This window comes from Temnothorax nylanderi, unplaced genomic scaffold (assembly GCF_030848795.1).
Source record: "Temnothorax nylanderi isolate EJ_2023f unplaced genomic scaffold, tnyl_v1.0 TNYL_tig0008_pilon, whole genome shotgun sequence".
Taxonomy (NCBI): domain Eukaryota; kingdom Metazoa; phylum Arthropoda; class Insecta; order Hymenoptera; family Formicidae; genus Temnothorax; species Temnothorax nylanderi.
Genome location: NW_027249070.1, coordinates 607,927 through 625,459, shown reverse-complemented (window position 1 = coordinate 625,459; position 17,533 = coordinate 607,927). Strand labels below are relative to the sequence as shown.

Here is a 17,533-nt window from a genome sequence, read left to right as displayed (position 1 = left end):
CTAAAACGGGATGCTACCGAGGGAACGGATCTTCGTGGTGCAAGGTGTCTCACGAAGAAAGGCCGCAAAGTCATGCCTGCGCGCGCGTCCAAAATGCACACAAAAAGCTTATGGGCGCGGTGCCGCATTGTCCGACACATCGCGAGGGGGATGCAAAGACTGGAGTGAAAGGGAGGAAGGACGGAGAGGAGGAGGGCGAAGAGCGATGTAAAGAGCGAGATAATAATAAATGACTCGCACGAAGACGAATGCTTGATTTACATGAGAAGATCGATGGCCTCGAGGAAGGGGATGCGTGTTCCGTGTGCTCTTGGCCAGTTCGCGTCGCTAACCCCCCACCCTCCCTTTGAATTATTTATTTTCACAGGACAAAACTCGCCGCTTGTCGCAGGGTTCGATGCATCGTCGATGCATTTCGGCGAAATAGCTCGCGGTATGACTACCTCGTTTTGGAAGCGTACTCGAGTGGAGCACCAGGAGAAAATTGGATTCTCGAAGAAGGATGTTTTGGAAAGGTAGTTTGTTGAAACAACGGAATAACGCGGTTATGAGCTTCAGCGATCTGCGACTAATTGAATACGACTGGAACGAAATCGCGAAGGACTTGCGGCTGGGGAGATGACAAAAATTGTTCCACATCGCAAAACCGACGAACAACACGACGATCTCCCAGAATTTCAACGTGACGCGAACATATGCGGTTGCGAATACGCTACTGAAAAAAAAAACGCTCCCTCCTACGCGCCGCTAACGGGTTTGCCTTGTAATTACTGTTAACGAACCGTTTGTTTCGCCAGACGAGACAATGCGAGCCACTTCTGCATGTTGCGGCATTCATATACACTCGCGATTTATGACATTCTGTCGCAAAATTATTGGTTTAATTCTGACAGGAGAAAAAAATGATTCAAGGATAGATATCACATGAAACAGTTATTAAATCATATAATCAAATCAATTTCGCATATCGCTTATATGAATACATTTATAAAATAAGCAAAATTCTTGAATTTATTGTCATTAAATAATACATTTTTAATAAGAGCGGAATCCAATTCTGAATATGTTACGTAACAACTCCAGACTTGGTTCTGTTATGATTGAACATTTGTATATTCTCTCTGATGTAACGAAAAGTGCGTTTCACATCGGTCACGCGATCGCAAATTCTGGAAAGACAGTATTTACACGGAGGCGCCCGTGCCGTGAATCAATCGTGACAGAGTAAACTTCGCCGGTCGCCATGTGGCGGGCATCCGACTGGAAAGCGTTCGCAGGCAGGTGCATTTGGCAAGGCGAGTGAGTGTTCTACGCCAGTGGCCGCGCACTGACTGACATACCACACTCCGCTGGCGATGCTCGGGCTGCTCGGCACCGTCGCAACTCGCAACTCGCAACAGTTACACGAGGCCGTACGCGAATTCCGGTAGCACGGAGCGGCGCGGTAACGGTGACCGTTTTTCCGCCGTAGTTTCTGACTACGCCACGGTCGTAAGTTTGCACGGCGGCGAACATGCCGCGGCACTATCACCGCGCCGTTCATTTCCCGGTCTTTCGTTCGCGAGACCGGAAGCCGCGCGACAAGCCGCCCTGGCCACCGCTGGCTCTGCTTCGGACGATGCTATGCACATTACGGGTTGGTCACTTTCACGTCGCGTTTCATTTCACGCCGCATCGCGAACATACACTTTTTCCGCCGGGGTGGTCTGGGGGTGGATGCATGACACATTCGTCACCGCAAGAGTTTTATCCCGTATAAGTTACTACGAAAATATACTAGAACTCTAAATTACGTTACATTGAGAAATAAATATATAATAGAAAATTTACAATTATAATAAGAGATTAATTTATCTTTCTTTAATGTAGTTTTATTATAATAGATTGTGAAAATAGTTTTAATAAAATCTCAGGCTAACAGCATTAAAACATGAAAATTTTAGTCTCGATAAAAATACCACACATGTCATATTTGACTCAAGTGGAAAACGTGATCGCTCTCGCGTCAGAGGCATAATCTTATTTCGTAATATTTCCTCCTTTATGCGGTTGCAAATCTCATTATGCGGGGCTTACAGAGAAAGCGCATTGCCGACCTTCTCCGGGGTTTTTTTCCGCTCATCACTAGCAGCCATGAAATTCTAATCTTCGTCCTTGCAACGCGCGCGGGAAAGGGTGAAAGGGCGAAGGGAGGCCAGGCTGCGTGGAAAATCGAGGACATTCACCGGAATTCGAAGGTGTTCCTCCCAATGAACCTCACGAATAAATAATTCATGGTGCTTCCGAAGACGCGGCGCAACCGGCCGCGAAGAAAGAAAAAAAGGCGGGGTCCTGTTTGGTCGTGATGACATGCCAGGACTGACAGGAGGCAGAGGAGCGTGAAGGAATGAGGTGAAAAATGAATAACTGTTGAACAGGATCTCCTGTGTTGACCGAGCGCAACGGAAAAAAGTGGTTGGCAAAAAGAAAGTGCGGAAGAGATGTTTAGGTCCTTGCATTTCCCTCGGAACCATTCCACCATTGACCCTATCCACCATAGGATTATCGTAGGATTCTCCTGCCTCGATATAGCCGGCTTTGCAGTTTTTGTCAGTCGTAGTTTTTATCGGTGTATCCTTGCACGTCCCTTCCAAGCTTTTTGTTGAGAAAATTAGTGTAACCGATGATTAATCGGTCGATTCAAAATTTAATGATTCGAAAAGTTCACCCGGTAGATATTCGGTAGACGGATGGAACAGACATTCCGGGTCCTATCTTAGAATCTAAAAGAACAAACGGCTTCCTGAGTTTTAAGCGACGTGGGCTAACCGCAAGGGGCGGAATGAGACATGCAGCGACGTGCATTAAGTTGCTACCGCGCAACCGTGCATGGTGTCCTCCATTCTTGTACGTATTCATAGGATGCCGTATCGACACTTTTCGGCATGGTGATTGCCGATGCTACTGCACTCACGTAGAAAGAAAAAATATGGAATTTATATGCATATGTGCACATTTAATAAATGAATAGTCAAAAAGTATTTTCATATGATCCGAATAATCAAACTCTATAACAATTTTTCATAACTGCACATATCATAATTTTTTTATATTTTTTATTTATATAGTAGCTCATTTTAATAATTAATTTTTTGACATTAGTAATAGACAAATATTCTCCTGATAATGGTAATGCCAGGGTTAATCCTTGCGCGAAAGGTAGTTATGCATACAGGTAGTCACATGTTTTTTTCTTCAATGTTCATTCTTCAGTGTTTGCACAGGAACGTTGCTTTTTCACAGAAAGAGAGAGTTACGATACAATACGACGCGTCATTGTTCTTCTGCAATTGCATGGCAGAGTGTCGCTCGACTTTCCTTTTTTCCTGCTTGTAACGCCAAGATAAGGAGTTTTGCACGCCTGAGAAATGCGACACAGTTCCAGATTAATTTCGTCTACTTGCTTCTTCCACATATTCCCATAAACTACATTAAAATATACCTGTGTATATTTCACTGGGTATACTTGTGAGAAACCGTAATTCTTGTCACTATATTTTATAGCAGATTGATAATAAATAAATGTAGGAGAAATTGTAGAACGATATATATCTCGTTATACATCAGCGAAGAAATTAAAACGGCGGCTTTAAATTTAACGCATAGACTTTCGCAGTACGTTCCAAGTAATATAGCCCGATACGTTTGTCCGAGAAGCTTTCAGAACGGCAGGATGCGGGTTTAGAAACGACCACTTTATTTATGGATCATTCACACGTATGAGCGCGACACGCTCACTTTCTGGAGCTTAATGGACCGTGAGAGCGGACATCGCTATCTTCTTTCGGAGAGTCTTCGACTCTCAAGGGTTTTCACAGCTCGGCGTTTCCCGCTCGAGAGCTTCCTGAGAATGTACTTTTTCGACCAGAAAACTAAGGTTCGTGGAGAGAAAACTTCAACATATGCTTCGGCATTGTAAGCTGCGGAAACATCTGTTGTTTGTTGTGTTCTTCAAAAATTCGTATATTATAAATTTCTTGAGCAACCGTCGAATTAACGACGTGAAATTTAACTTTCGAAACCTCGCTCGATCACCAAGCCTCGCCCGAGTTTTCGTTTAGAAACTTTATGACCTCTTCCGCAATTAGAGCAAATTACCATTTTCAAATGATATAATTGTTGGCGCAATCGATGCGCTTGGCTGCTTTAATTTAAAAAAAATTTAAGCACTTCGCGAGATTTACTGATGAGTCAGTACTTCGTAACGCGTTCGTGGAAAAATCTCACGCGTAGAGAGCTTTGTCGGCATAGACAAATGGAATGACCATGAATTTATGGTGACTCACTATGACTGGCGTGAAAATCATTACACGGTTAGAGAAGATCATCATTTGTAACATCCGCACAATCCGCGAAACCAGGCATAATTTGCCTTCACTCATCTTTGCTTCATAGTCTGTTAATGATCTCGGATTAAAGAAAAGTCGATTACTAAAAGTGGAGACTCTGATAAAAAAAAATTGTAATAAAAAATAAAGTGTGATCTGTAATAATATCATACATTTTATCTTATTTTAAATCGCGAGAATTATTCACATAATTTTCGTAAAAGTGATTCTAGTATCTGATGTCGTGTGATCGATACGGAACATTACAAGATTAATTTAAAATTCGTTCCACTTGATTCTTAATTCCACTGGTTTATTGATGGAAACAGAAAATGAGAGAATATAATGTGTCCCGCCAGTTCTATCACTCTGCAAATTTTAGCAATTGCGATGTTATTAAACATCATCAAATCATTTTACTGACGGGATAATTTGCATTCTTGATGCAAATTTCATCCCGTGAAAACAGCGGAGCTTTCACTCTAATGATGCACCGCGAGATTTTTACTCAGCATTCGAGAAATATGGGACTCATAAATGTAACGCTATTTCCTAGCTATCCAAGCGCAGCACAATACAAAATTCTGTTTGCTCTTATGAATTATCGCGTATTACGATAGAGATACATCGCGCGAATATTACACAAATTCGCGAGTAGGTACTTTAAGCTGAATGCTCAACAATACTAATCCTTAATTTTTCAATATTTATTGTTAATCCCGATTTTCGACGCGCATTACTTGGCGCTTTTACGAAGAATTAGTTGCACTTATGGCAATCCTTGAGACTAATTTTCTATTAGAATGAGACTCTCCATTGTTGTCTGTCGTAATAATGGCGACAACGTAAGAAAGCGAAACGAGTAGGATTACCTAACATTGGAGAACAAAGAGTTAATCGACGAGATTGTTTGAGCGAGTCATTATCGAAAAGAAATATTTCCGGACAAAGGGCGTGTCATAGGTCGTTCTTTTATTCACGTCCACCGACATCCACCTACGCAAAGAAGAAATGCAGGTAAAATACCCTAAGGCATATAGCATAAACGCCGATTCTTACTATCAACCAGAGGAATTCTAAGCATTCAGTCAATCGTATCCTAATGTGTCCTTTTCTAGCGTTCGTAAATGCCTTAAAAATTATGGTTGTGATAACTTTTGGAAAATGAAACATTTAATGGATCTCATTTTTCAAAGACATTTAAGAGCGACGAAATGTCTAGCAGTCATTAAATGTCTTGGTGGATTTAATCCATAGCATCGAATATAATGACAATTAATCAGTAATTGCAGAAATTACAAAGTCTTTTTACAAGGTCTGAAATGGATTATTGGGAGAAAAATTTTTTCCGTAATTTAATATTGCCGATGGGAGTGGAATAATATTTTCATTCACAAATGAAGATTGCAAATTGCCGTCATTCCGACGGCAAACGACTTCAGATTGTCTCGCAGACGTTGTAAGATTAGACGAGGGCGACGATGGGTATTTATCCACCGCAGGAAGGAGTCGCGGCAGGATCTATTTCCATCCCAGGCTCTGGCGAAAATAGTCGCCTGAGTGTCACGTTGAGAAACGTAGGCGTGTTTGACGTTGTTTTCGGTCGATAGTCGTTTAGTCTGAATCAAGATGAGCGAGAAATAACCACAGGGTGCCGATGATACTACGTGGGCTTATCGCCCACGTCTTTCGATCAAATGACGTCAATCTCTCGATTCGTTGCCCTTATCCTAGTCTTCTCCCCCGCAAATTCTCTCTTCTTTTTTTACACTAAAGTGGAAGATGAGCTTACGTCGTAAATCACGACTGTAACGAGCGTTCGTGACGTACACCTTTTACGGAGCGGTCTTTCGGGCGCGAACCGAATGACGAAACACTCATTGGTTTGGCACGAAATGACGTCGGGCATCGATTACGTCGAGCGCTATCGGCTAATTCGGGACAAAGCGAAATCGGGAGGCGGGAAATTCTGGAAATCGGTTTTGCGACGTTCGCGTTCCACGAAACGCTGCAACAACGCGCGGTTTCATCCGTGATGAAATATTCATTAGACTGATAAACGCGATCGCCATTGACGAGATACGGTAGCTTTTACCTTTTCGATTGCACTTATACTTTATACTATCGTAACGCAGATACTGATTGTTCGCAATGCAAAGTTTCTTCCGCCACTCGTTACGGACATTCGCGATAAATGCGTGAATCATCGATTCTCCTCTGACTTAATCTTGAAATTGCGGCTCGAATATTAATAGCGCCACTACCATTTACGGCATGTGCGGTATTTGAACGCGACGAAACTGAAAGTTTATCGTCGGGGAATTTCTAAGCGGAATTGAGATTTAATCACTGTGAATGAATTAATTCTCAATTGTTATAGAATAGTGAATTAATCTATTTACATGCGTTATTTTACAATTTTCGTTATTGGGTTTCAGGCGAGTTGTATGTGGAACATTATGGCGAAAGAAGAATGGTTTCCATCAGAATGGGCTGGATATGGGTCGAAGGTAATCCTGGGACGAAGTTACCATTGCGAGCGTTGAATCTTCGTCAAGCACCACCCAGCCTCTGTCAACCACATACGTTCGCTCTAGGTTTTACCTTGAGCGATTCACAGGGTCATTCGCTCGTCACCTTTTGGGTAATTATTGTCGCTAATTAAACTTTTTCGCAATTTTTTATAGATTGATTTTGTCACAAATTCCACAATTTTGTAAAAGAAATCGATTTGTAGTCGATCGGAAAGGAATTCCCCGGTTACTCTTGAACCCTGACCATCGTAACGGCGTGTTTCGAGGACTAGAGAGGCTTTCGTGAGAGCCGAAAGCGTTCGCGCGATTTGGCATAGTTCCACAAGACAGAATCGGCCGTTCTTGGCCGGCGACGCCGGCGTTCCTCGCCGGTCGGCGGCAACTATAAGGCACGAGAGAAGCGTGGACGAAGACAAGACGGGAGAGGCCGAGGGAGGAATAATATGCCGCACCACGCAATGTAATTGCATGTAAATGGCCTTTATCTCCGGCACGATCCGTTTCCTCAGCCGTAAACACTTTCACGTGCGCCGGGCGAGCCACGCGGGCTCCCGTTTCGCTGAACGCTGCAACTTCTAATTATACGGACCCGCCAGCGTCGCCATTCGATTTCTAACGCGTTATACAATTCCTGTAAGCTAAGCGAACGGCGAGCGAATGTATTTTCAGTCCGTGCGAATCTACCGCGAGTCAGGCTCCGATCTCCGATCTCCCTAAGAAAATCACCCAAAATTCAAATCCGCGCGCAGATTTCTCCTCGCTTTGCATAGAAGCCGTCGTCGCTCTCCGGCCGCTTTCAGATCGCACCAAGAGTCCTCGAAACTCGTTTTACGAGTTTCGCCCTGGTGTAGCATCAGATTTTCACCTTGCTTTTTTCTCTTTACTCGCAAAATAATCCAATTAGAGCTCACTTAGCGCACGGCGATCTTCCCTAAGCCACGATGAGACGCGCGCTCGCTCGACTAACCTTGACGAAAACGCTTCGGCACACGAATGTAAGATAAAGCATGCTCTCGAAACACTAACTTAAACAACATGGGATATATGAGGTATCCTTGCCAAGGCCGCGGATGTCCAGGTGGCGGAGGAGGAACGACGGCTCGTGAATCTCGTGATGTAACACACTCGCCCGTTCGTCGAATCGCGAGATCTTAATAAGGCCAGTAGGCAAGGTCAACACCCGCTTACCGATCCGCTTGCCGTGATAAATGCGTGGGAGATTGTTGCACCGCTCTCCCATGACCCGCCATTGTCAAGGAATCCCACCACGTCGCGCGCGCTCTCGTAGCCGAGGAGAGTTCCTTCGCTTCCTTGGGCTCGTTCCAAGGACGCTATCTTGCCAGCGCATGGCGTCAATCGGACGAATCCTTCGACATTCCGTAATAGGACGTTCCGCGTTTTCATGCTGAGTCGACTTAACGATGCTAATTGAAGCAATTGCGGCAACCACGCGAACCTCATTGATGATCGCGAGCCGCGATTAGCATCGCGGATCGATGAGCACCGTTGCCTAGGAATACAAGTGTGTAGCCGAGCTCTCGTGCCATTTTATCACGATATTTCTCTCGTCGTTTATTCATAGTTCGACGCTGCGTCATGGTTTCCGATCGAAAGCGGGTTTTCCATGTTGTTCTCGAGATAGACAACGAACGGACAAACCTGTCGGCGAGCTTTTTTCCAGACAAGCCTGATATCGGCCAGTGTCGTTGAACGCGTGTGCGCGCCACTCGACGCACGAAGGTCGCCTTGCCAGGCTAGGCGACAGAGAGATTTGTTTCCATCGAGGATGGTAATGATCGACACGCCGCCGGTGGTTAACGAGCAAATTCCACGTTGTCGGAGTCCGTCGTTCGCGCATTCGAGCGAACCGGCGACTTTCGAATCGCCAGCCAGCGAAATCGTGTGTCACGGTCGATCCTGCGGGTAGACAGACCCGTTCGACTACTCCATCCAGCATCCAGATACTTACCGTACGAGAATATGAAATCCGAATATACATAACCGTCGGCAATGTTGCTGACGGTGATCTTGCATTCTCGCCTATATGTTAAACCACTATATCTATTTGTATAAAAACTTCGATATCGTCTTCGCAATCGTCTATCAAATTTAATTTCATTTAATCGTCTTGATTTGTCGCCATATTCATATCTCTGTGGAAAGCCTAGACTTTCCTTATAAAAGTTACATATTTTTTTATGCATCATGCCTGTATGCCTACATAATCAATAGATAATGCGAAAATCATTTATAATATTAACATTTTTTATTTTAAAAAATAAGAACACTTACACTAGAAGCGAACGTATTTTTTGAATTACATATTTAAAAAAAATTGTTTTTTTTTAATTATTAATGTTCTAGAAATATACACTATCTGATAAGTTATCAATAAATATTTTAATGTAGCGTGTCCATCTTTTATCTGTTTAGGCGGACACGGAACCAATCTATTGGTCTTGGGTCAGAGCGATCGCGGCCGAACTAGTCCGGCAAACGCCGTTTCGCGCTCAACGATGCTTGAACTTCCTGGAGATATTGACCATTTGTCCGAGAGGTCCGGTTCCGTTGCCGGATAGCCCGACGGAAACGAGGAGGCGATCTCGCAGCGAATTACGTTGCTGGCCGAGCGACTCGCCGACGGAAAAGACGGCAATGTGCACGACGACGATCCTCGACGATTCTAGGAGAAGGGCAAGGAGCGAGTTGCGCGGTTGGTCCAGCAGTAACTCGAGCGACGAGGACCTCTTGGGAGAATTTCGAAGCATACCCACTGTGATAAGCAACAAGGACCAACCGGTCAGCAGAGCGTGGGGTTGTAGCGAAAGCAGCGAGGGTAGCGACGACAGTCTCCCTTGGGGTGGCGTATGCCGGTCGAGCGTCGACTCAGTGGATTCCCGCAGCGTTCCTTTACCGGAACCAGAAACAAGGGAACAGAGGATACAGAGGTACAAAGAGGCGCGCAGACGCGAAAACGAAGCGAGAAGTCGACGAGTTCTTGAGGAGGACGCGAGACGAAAAGCGAGAGCCGAAGAGAATAATAACAACTTACCGAAAATCTATGGTAGAACCAGAAGCAGAATCTGTTCCGCCAACGACAACGATGATGTTCATCCGACTCGCTCGCCTAAAAAGGAACTTCTTACGTCGATCGACACGCGAAGGCAAAACGAAAATTCGATTATCGATCGACTACCTCCACTGAGGCCGAACGAGTCGGCCACAGTGAGATTCACCGAGGAAAATCATCGGAACGAGGACGACAAACGAAACAATAATAGTCCGAGAAGTGGAAGCAACAGTCTCGGAATATTCAGGTTGGATATCATCAACGAAAGGAGAAGTAGAACCAGGGAAAGGAGAATCTTTCGTGACAAAGGGCAGCTGTTGCAGACCCAGCAATTTACCGGTACCACCATCGCTAACGTAGAAACTCTTCGGGAGCGAAAAGAGCGTTTGGCTCTTCTGTCTTCCAGAATCCCCGTTCCACGTCAGTCGTTGCAGCCTTGTCTAAAGTCCGCGAATTGTCCGGCAATTACATCTCCGAACTCTCCACCGATCTTGATAATGCCACCTTGCGAGGAGGATGTTGTCAAACTTCTGGAGCGATGTCAAGGGGACCACTACGTGACGGTGCGGGAGAAGCTGACTTTGTTCGAATCCCTTTCGAGATTAGGCGGTCGTCTGGCTAGAAGCACGGAAGACCTTGGAAGAACGTCTTCTAAGCCCAGTCCCAAGGGCAAACAACGTGCCAGATCCCTTCACGATCTCAACCGAGGCGCCAGAGCTGTGCCCGTGAGAGAGATGTGCCGGTTTTTTGAAGGCGATCTTCCGAAGGAGCAGGAAGCTTGCCAAAAAGCGATGAATTTTGCGAAAACGAGATTTAGCGATCCGCCCGCGAAGAACACGTGGAAAGATCCGAATTCGAAACACGAGGCACCATGTATCAGCGCTTCCGCGAGAAAGAAACATTATCTGAAGTGAACGCAACTAGTGAATCGTTCTTTCAGGATGTTTAAGAACTTATGAATAAAAACATCCTCGAGTTCACGATCTCAATGAAATAGCGAACACAAAGTAACGGAATAATCACTCATTATCATTATTCTTATATCTTCCTCTCAGTATAAATTTTCATATATCATGCAGATTTCTGCAACTAGTGTAAAGCTAGAAAATAATATCCAATCGAACAAATTACAATAGCTTTTTCCCAAAAATCCAAAAATGTATTACCATGCCTGACTGCATTCCGTTTCTATCGCGTGATTGATAGATGAATGTAAATCGTAAATATTAATTAGAATCGCCCAAGTTCGCGAGAATCCCTTTGCCATGATGATTTGATGACGCTGGATTTTCGATACGCGAAGTTAAATCGATTTAACCGTGCTTATCAAACACTTAGATTAGAATCAACTCTGTTGATTGTGTCGCGGGCGATGATTGTCACACTTGCGCCGAGAGAAAGTCGCCGCGCGCGCGTACTTTTTTTTACGCTCGAGGCTCCGAACTGTGCTCGATTCCCTCGATTGCTGGTTGTCGCGATCAGCCATTAAAGTGAAGGAAAAAAGATGTTGGTACTCAGTTATGTGCGCGTCTTACGAAAGTGAAAATAGAGAATACCGGTGAATCCGATCGTCATAGAAATTTCTCACCTTAGAATTACTTTTCACCTTTATTCGTTACACGAATATCGTTTCGAATCATAGACAATCCGCATTTATTTGTTTGTATTTAAAACTATAGAATTGGTATATAACGCCTCGATTGTGCGTATCAGCGAGATCAAGCGTGGCCGATCGTGACATGAAGGGAATGACGGAAAAAGAAAGAGAGACAGAGAAATAGAGAAAGAGAGCGGAATGGAGAGGGGGAAATCGGAGAAACCGGTAATTTACGTTCACCGAGCGATTGCCACAACGTCGAACACCTGTATGTATACAAACTATAGGTACGTACAGTGAGCCGATCGCCGAGCTCATTTTTCGATTAGCCTGAATTCAATCGTCTAGATTTTAATCAGGCTCATTCGTTAAGTATCCAAAGAAATGAATGGTAAGCATCGTGAATATTTATGGCGTTTCCCCAATTACAATAATTACAAGTAAAATTTGTATATAATTGATTAATTTTATTCTGTACCTGAAATTGTTGGTTCTATGTCTTCTTCTTCTTAGGCTATAGTTTAACTTTTGTTACACGTCCTCGTTGCGATTGTAAATAAATGTCTAATTATCGATTTATATGGTTTATATGTATATATAAATATATATATAAATATATATAATATATATATATATATTTATGTATAATATACAGTCTTTGTTGAGTGTGTTGATGTGTAATATTTGCCATTAGGGCGGCGATCGCCCTTCGTTGAATCTCTTGAATTTCCGTTAACAACCAGAATACGGATTATCGACTTCCGCTTATTTCGAATCGAAACGATAATTTCCGCTCGTACAATACTTCCCTCATTTTCTCGTTCCTTTTTATAATTTATAACACAATGTGTGGGGATAGAAATATATTCTAATTTTATATAAAGTGAGAAGATATAAGTGTAAAGAAGAAAAAAATTGTTTGACAAAAAAAGACTTCTTAAAAGAAAACTTTATTGTTTGTCCAATTTATAAATAGTGAAGAAATTATAATACTCCCTGATTTGTAAGCAGATAATTATTTAAAAGATAATTAACATTTTGATAATTATATTACATAGGCTCGCCGAAATTGATTATTTTGAAAAAATGTGTTGTAGCTAAGATTTGGAAAATGATTTTATACAGTTAATTATACTCTCTCTTCCATCGAGACGTTTTGTGCTCGAAAAGCATTGCCACTTATTTTTGTATATCTCGTTTGTTATACATATAGTGTATGAACTGCGATTTTCTTGCGTTACATGTATAGAATTGTGAGCGTAATGTAACAAAATAAGGAGGATAATATTGTAGAAAATAATCAATTCGAGACAGAGCGATCGAGAGTTAATAATATTTCTTCATTAATTATTTATATAGATTGCATATAGATTGTTCTCATTGAAAGTGTTCTGGAATTCTATGTGACCGTAAATTTGAATTTATTTGTCATTGCTAATTAATTTTTACCTATATATATATATATATCAATCAGAAAAGAATATTGACAATTTATAGTAAAATTAGTTATATTGTTATTACATATTAACTCACATTACGTATTAAAATTGTTACATATTAACATATGTGGACATTAAACATTAAATTTTGTCAACTAATATTTGAACATTTTTTTATATTTTTGAAAGAATTCCAAAATACTGTCAGAATCCGATCGCGAAGTTGCCTGAGTCGACAACCGTCTACAGGGTGATTTACATAAATGACTCCGTTGTCGTATATTTTGTAGCAGATTCGGTTGAACGGTGTCATTTATCAGTGCCACCCGGTACGAAAGGTTGGTCGCCAAAGAGGTCTTCTAGTCCTTCGTCGGATAATTCCGAAAGGTTATCCCCCATATGTAACTACTCCTCGACATATTCCGCGACTTTTATTATCTCACACGAATATTTGTCAAACGATACGAATTGCGTATCGTCCGCGGCGCAATTATGCGGCGAAAGTTGCGCCTCTCTTTGTATTTACCTTTGTTATAATAAAAAGGGACGAATAATGGCCGTTACATAAAAGTGATTGTTGTTAGAAAGCTGGCGGAGCCTTAGTGACCGACGCGTCAGCATACCTAGTCTGTTTCTTTTCCCAATGGTTATTTACGCTCATGTCTTTTTCACCCAAGCGCCCACGCAAATCATTGTTTCCCTTCTCTCCTTTCTCTAGCGATGCATTTCGATGTGATGCTGATTTTCGCGAAATAAAGAGAATAGATTTGCGTTTTTCGGATATACGTTAAGCATGATTTCTAAGATCGAATTATTGCGTTTAAATTATTTCTGACGCTTTTGGCAATGAGGGAACATTATGATTGACGTTTCAATTTCCATTAGCAATGTGTGTTTCATAATTGTAATTGTTTCCAGTCGCTTTCCTTTCCGTGCGTAGCTTTCCTTCATTCGTGAAAATTTGCTAATTATATCCAGTTTTCGCAAGATCAAACAGGTAGAGATTGCGTACGATATTACAGTATTCTCATATGAGAGCAGTATCATGCAATGTTTTCCGGATAAAACGTCAGAAACTCATGAGTTGCGATTGTTGTACGAACTCCCGGGAAAGTAATCTCGCACAGACACCTATCTACATTTTGTAAGGAAACGAAAATTTGCCAATGGAACAAGAAAACGCAGTACGTGTTTTTATAAAGATATAGGTATGTATGCATCCTCCTCTTAAACATTATTCAAGTATTCTTTATTGAAACGGAAGTAACAATTTCTGATTTCAGTATCTGCAATGTGAACAGCGTTTCTTTTAACGTTTGCGCGAGATTGGCGTGTATATTTAAGATTCACGTTTACATAACGGCCATCGGTACACTTTACTCCAATGTTTATTCATTCAGTTATTTACGCACGAACTCGCTCGCGCGTTTATATCACCGCCCACTTACTGTACGTGCGCGCATATAATTTTCGTTCCGCATGTTCACGTAAAAGTGGTAGCTATCAATTTACGAGGAAAGCGCGCCGACGGAGAATTCTGCAGTGATCCACTTGCAATTTTTACGGAATCAGAACCCGTCAAGATCGCGTATAGCAGCTCTGTGGATCAACGATTCGCCTTTGGCAAACGCATGTCTCCGCGTTTCATTACAGTTTCCAAAATAAAAGTGGAGGATTCTGTTTTTCTTTTTGCAACCAATCAATTTCCAATCCTAAGATAAAAAATATCGGATACTTATATCTTTCGATTCTTATACATCGATGAAGAGACATCGCCAACTTTCACCCGTTATATCCACCCAAGTTATTTTTAAATTGAGATATACGCGAACTCCTTTTTACTTTGGATAAATATTTCTCATCAAAATTCATTGAAACTGTCGTTCCGATTATATTAGGGAAACCTGTTTGAGAGATAAATTTCAAGTTTTTAGCGTCCCATGATGGCGGAAGAGAAGTGTAGATACATACTTTAAATCTTTCTCTCGATTCAGTATCTGTAACCGAGGAAAAGTCTGCGATTTTTAATAAAGCCTATATGTTATATATAAAAATCAACAGGAAGACGATAATCTCCTCAGATGTTATCAAAACAAAAAATAGACTTATTCGAAGTCCGCATAACGCTATTCACTTAATGTAACGTATTTATTATAATACATACGTGCTGCACAGTTATGCCAGTTGGAATATGTACGTAATACATAGGTGCAACACGCACAGAAATCGCACGCATCTACGCCACATCGTAATTTGTTTCCAGCATATTGCGTCGCTTTTTTATTTGAAGCGCATTGAACGCGCGTCGCAACGATAATGTGTAGCTCATTAATTTCAGCGTGTTTTTAAGAGTCTGGACGAACATACGCAAAATTAATTATCGCGCATAAAAAGAACGATTGCATACCACATCTCGTAATTTGGCGAGTTGGATTTGATTTACCTCTGACGGCGGTTGGTTTGGCGCACGCGAAGAAACGAAAGGCGAGATCAGTATCGACACAGAAACGAAAGGTTTTACGAAGAATTGAAAGAATACATTGGTCGCGAACGCGCGCACGTAATGAAAGGTCAACGCGAGTCAACGCGTGTTCGGTTTCAAGTTCGTTCGGCGTGAGTGATATCAATGCCGAAGCGCGATTGCCAGGTGAACATTTAAATGTCGACAATACTCGTCGGATGAGAGCAATCTATGCGTTTCGATTTTCTTTGTCTAACTAAGAAATCATTTTGATGACACGGTCAAAGACGACAATGAGTAACATCCTTGCCGAATACAAGAATTGAGTGCAGCTGAAAGATTTTTCAATTTAACGAGCAAAGTGATTATATAAATTATTTCACATGAAAGGTAATGGTATGATTAATAACATAATTACGATAACATAATTAAAATAAATGTTATTTGTTTTAACGGGTAGAAAAATACATATTATTTTCTTAAAACGCAATCTATATCAAGCAAAGACTAATATTTCAATGATTTAGCTATAGAACACATCTCTCACACAGATGACGGTCACAGAGAGGACATTGCAGTCTGAAAACGGTTTTGTACGTAACGAGCAGAACGGTCTCGGTATTATTACGATAAGAAACCGTTTCGGATGCGACACTCGAGGAGATGCGACATACGGAGAATTTTATGAGAAAAGATCTATGGCGAACGATCAACGTGATTGAGTAACGTCCGATTGGTAGCGCATAAAGGTCAACAATTATTTATGAAGAAAGAAATTGTCGATCCACGATCCTAATAGATCATAAGTTACTCGTTAAAGCATTTATCGCGAGCTTATGCACGCGCTATTCTGTATGACTTTAAATTCAGTTCACAAGAAACGCGAATAATCGAGTGAGTGGCCTTGATAGCTATTGGTAAGTGGTTCGACTTCTTAAGCAGGCGTGGAGTGAATATTGCGGCTCGATCGACCGAGTCGTCAATCGATTGACGGATCTACTTAATCGTAAACTAAATCGTTACGGAAGAAATGCATGGTGATTCAATCATAATGAGCGATTAAGAAAATGATTTATAGCTGGATCTGTTTTTAAGTCTCTTAATCTTATATCCGGCAAAATTAAGAAAATTTATAAGTAGCGTTAAAACAAGTGCGGTTATTATGCGATCGAAAGAAGTCTTGGCATTTCTTTAATTAAATCACGAAAGAATCTGCGTAATCGATTTTAATATTACTAATTACATTCGGTATCTCTGTTAAAACTACTATTGGAGTCTTGGATTTTACAATGAGCAAGCACAAGTATTATTTTATACGTAAAATAAAATCATTTCTGCTTTGCCCGCACTTGTAATCGAAGTCTTCCAACTTGCGATCATATCTGCGACATCTAGTGCTGCGCGCTTCGACATCTCAAGAACTGTTCAAGAACGTCTTAGCAGAGAGAAGCCTGAGAGGCCACTAATTCCAGCGCGGATGCGTACCAGGATGATGTTTTATCGGCAGTGTCGGAAAATGAACGTGGCTATGTAGTACCAATTTCGAAAATGAATGTATTGGCGGTAGCGTACAGAGGCTTTCGATGGTCCTACGAAAAAAGCCGGAATGGCCTCTCTCAGGCTTCTCTCTGATACAGGCTAAACTGGCTAAAGACGATGTACCCACAGAGAAGCGTAATAAAACAATTACCATCGAGAGTTTTACAACGGCGGTCTATTCGTTCTCGAGGATTCTCGATTGTAATTGGCTGAGGATCAGTTTAATATTTATATGTTACATGTATCGATAAATAGTAACTTATTTTATATATTTATATTATATGTTAAATATCTAATAGCCCTCTCTCCCTCTCTCACTTTTTCTCTTCTTTCACTTTCACACTTCCTAGACAGCACAATGTCCAAAATCGGGACATAAGACGTCTTTTAGCCATTTTTTCGTAAGACATCTAAAAAATGTCTAAAAGATGTCTTTTAGACGTCTTATGTCCCCGCTTTTGTACGTGCTGTCTGGGTTATTTCAAATAAAAGATATGTTATCTCCTATTAATTTAAAAATCCGAAT

General features: G+C 41.7%; 2 protein-coding genes across 2 annotated transcripts in view; one reads left to right on the top strand and one right to left on the bottom strand.

The window, feature by feature from the left end:
* The window catches only part of LOC139783528 (uncharacterized), a 28,123-nt gene extending 14,542 nt beyond the window's left edge, over positions 1–13,581 (top strand). Inside the window, exons 2-3 of the mRNA XM_071722704.1 lie at positions 6,806–7,011; positions 9,335–13,581. Of these exons, the coding sequence (XP_071578805.1) occupies positions 6,806–7,011; positions 9,335–10,885 (1,757 nt within the window). The 3' untranslated portion in view covers positions 10,886–13,581. The remainder of the gene's footprint in view (positions 1–6,805; positions 7,012–9,334) is intronic.
* LOC139783556 (uncharacterized) overlaps positions 1–17,533 on the bottom strand; it is a 69,292-nt gene that overhangs the window by 50,912 nt on the left and 847 nt on the right. The gene's annotated exons all lie outside the window — the stretch shown is intronic.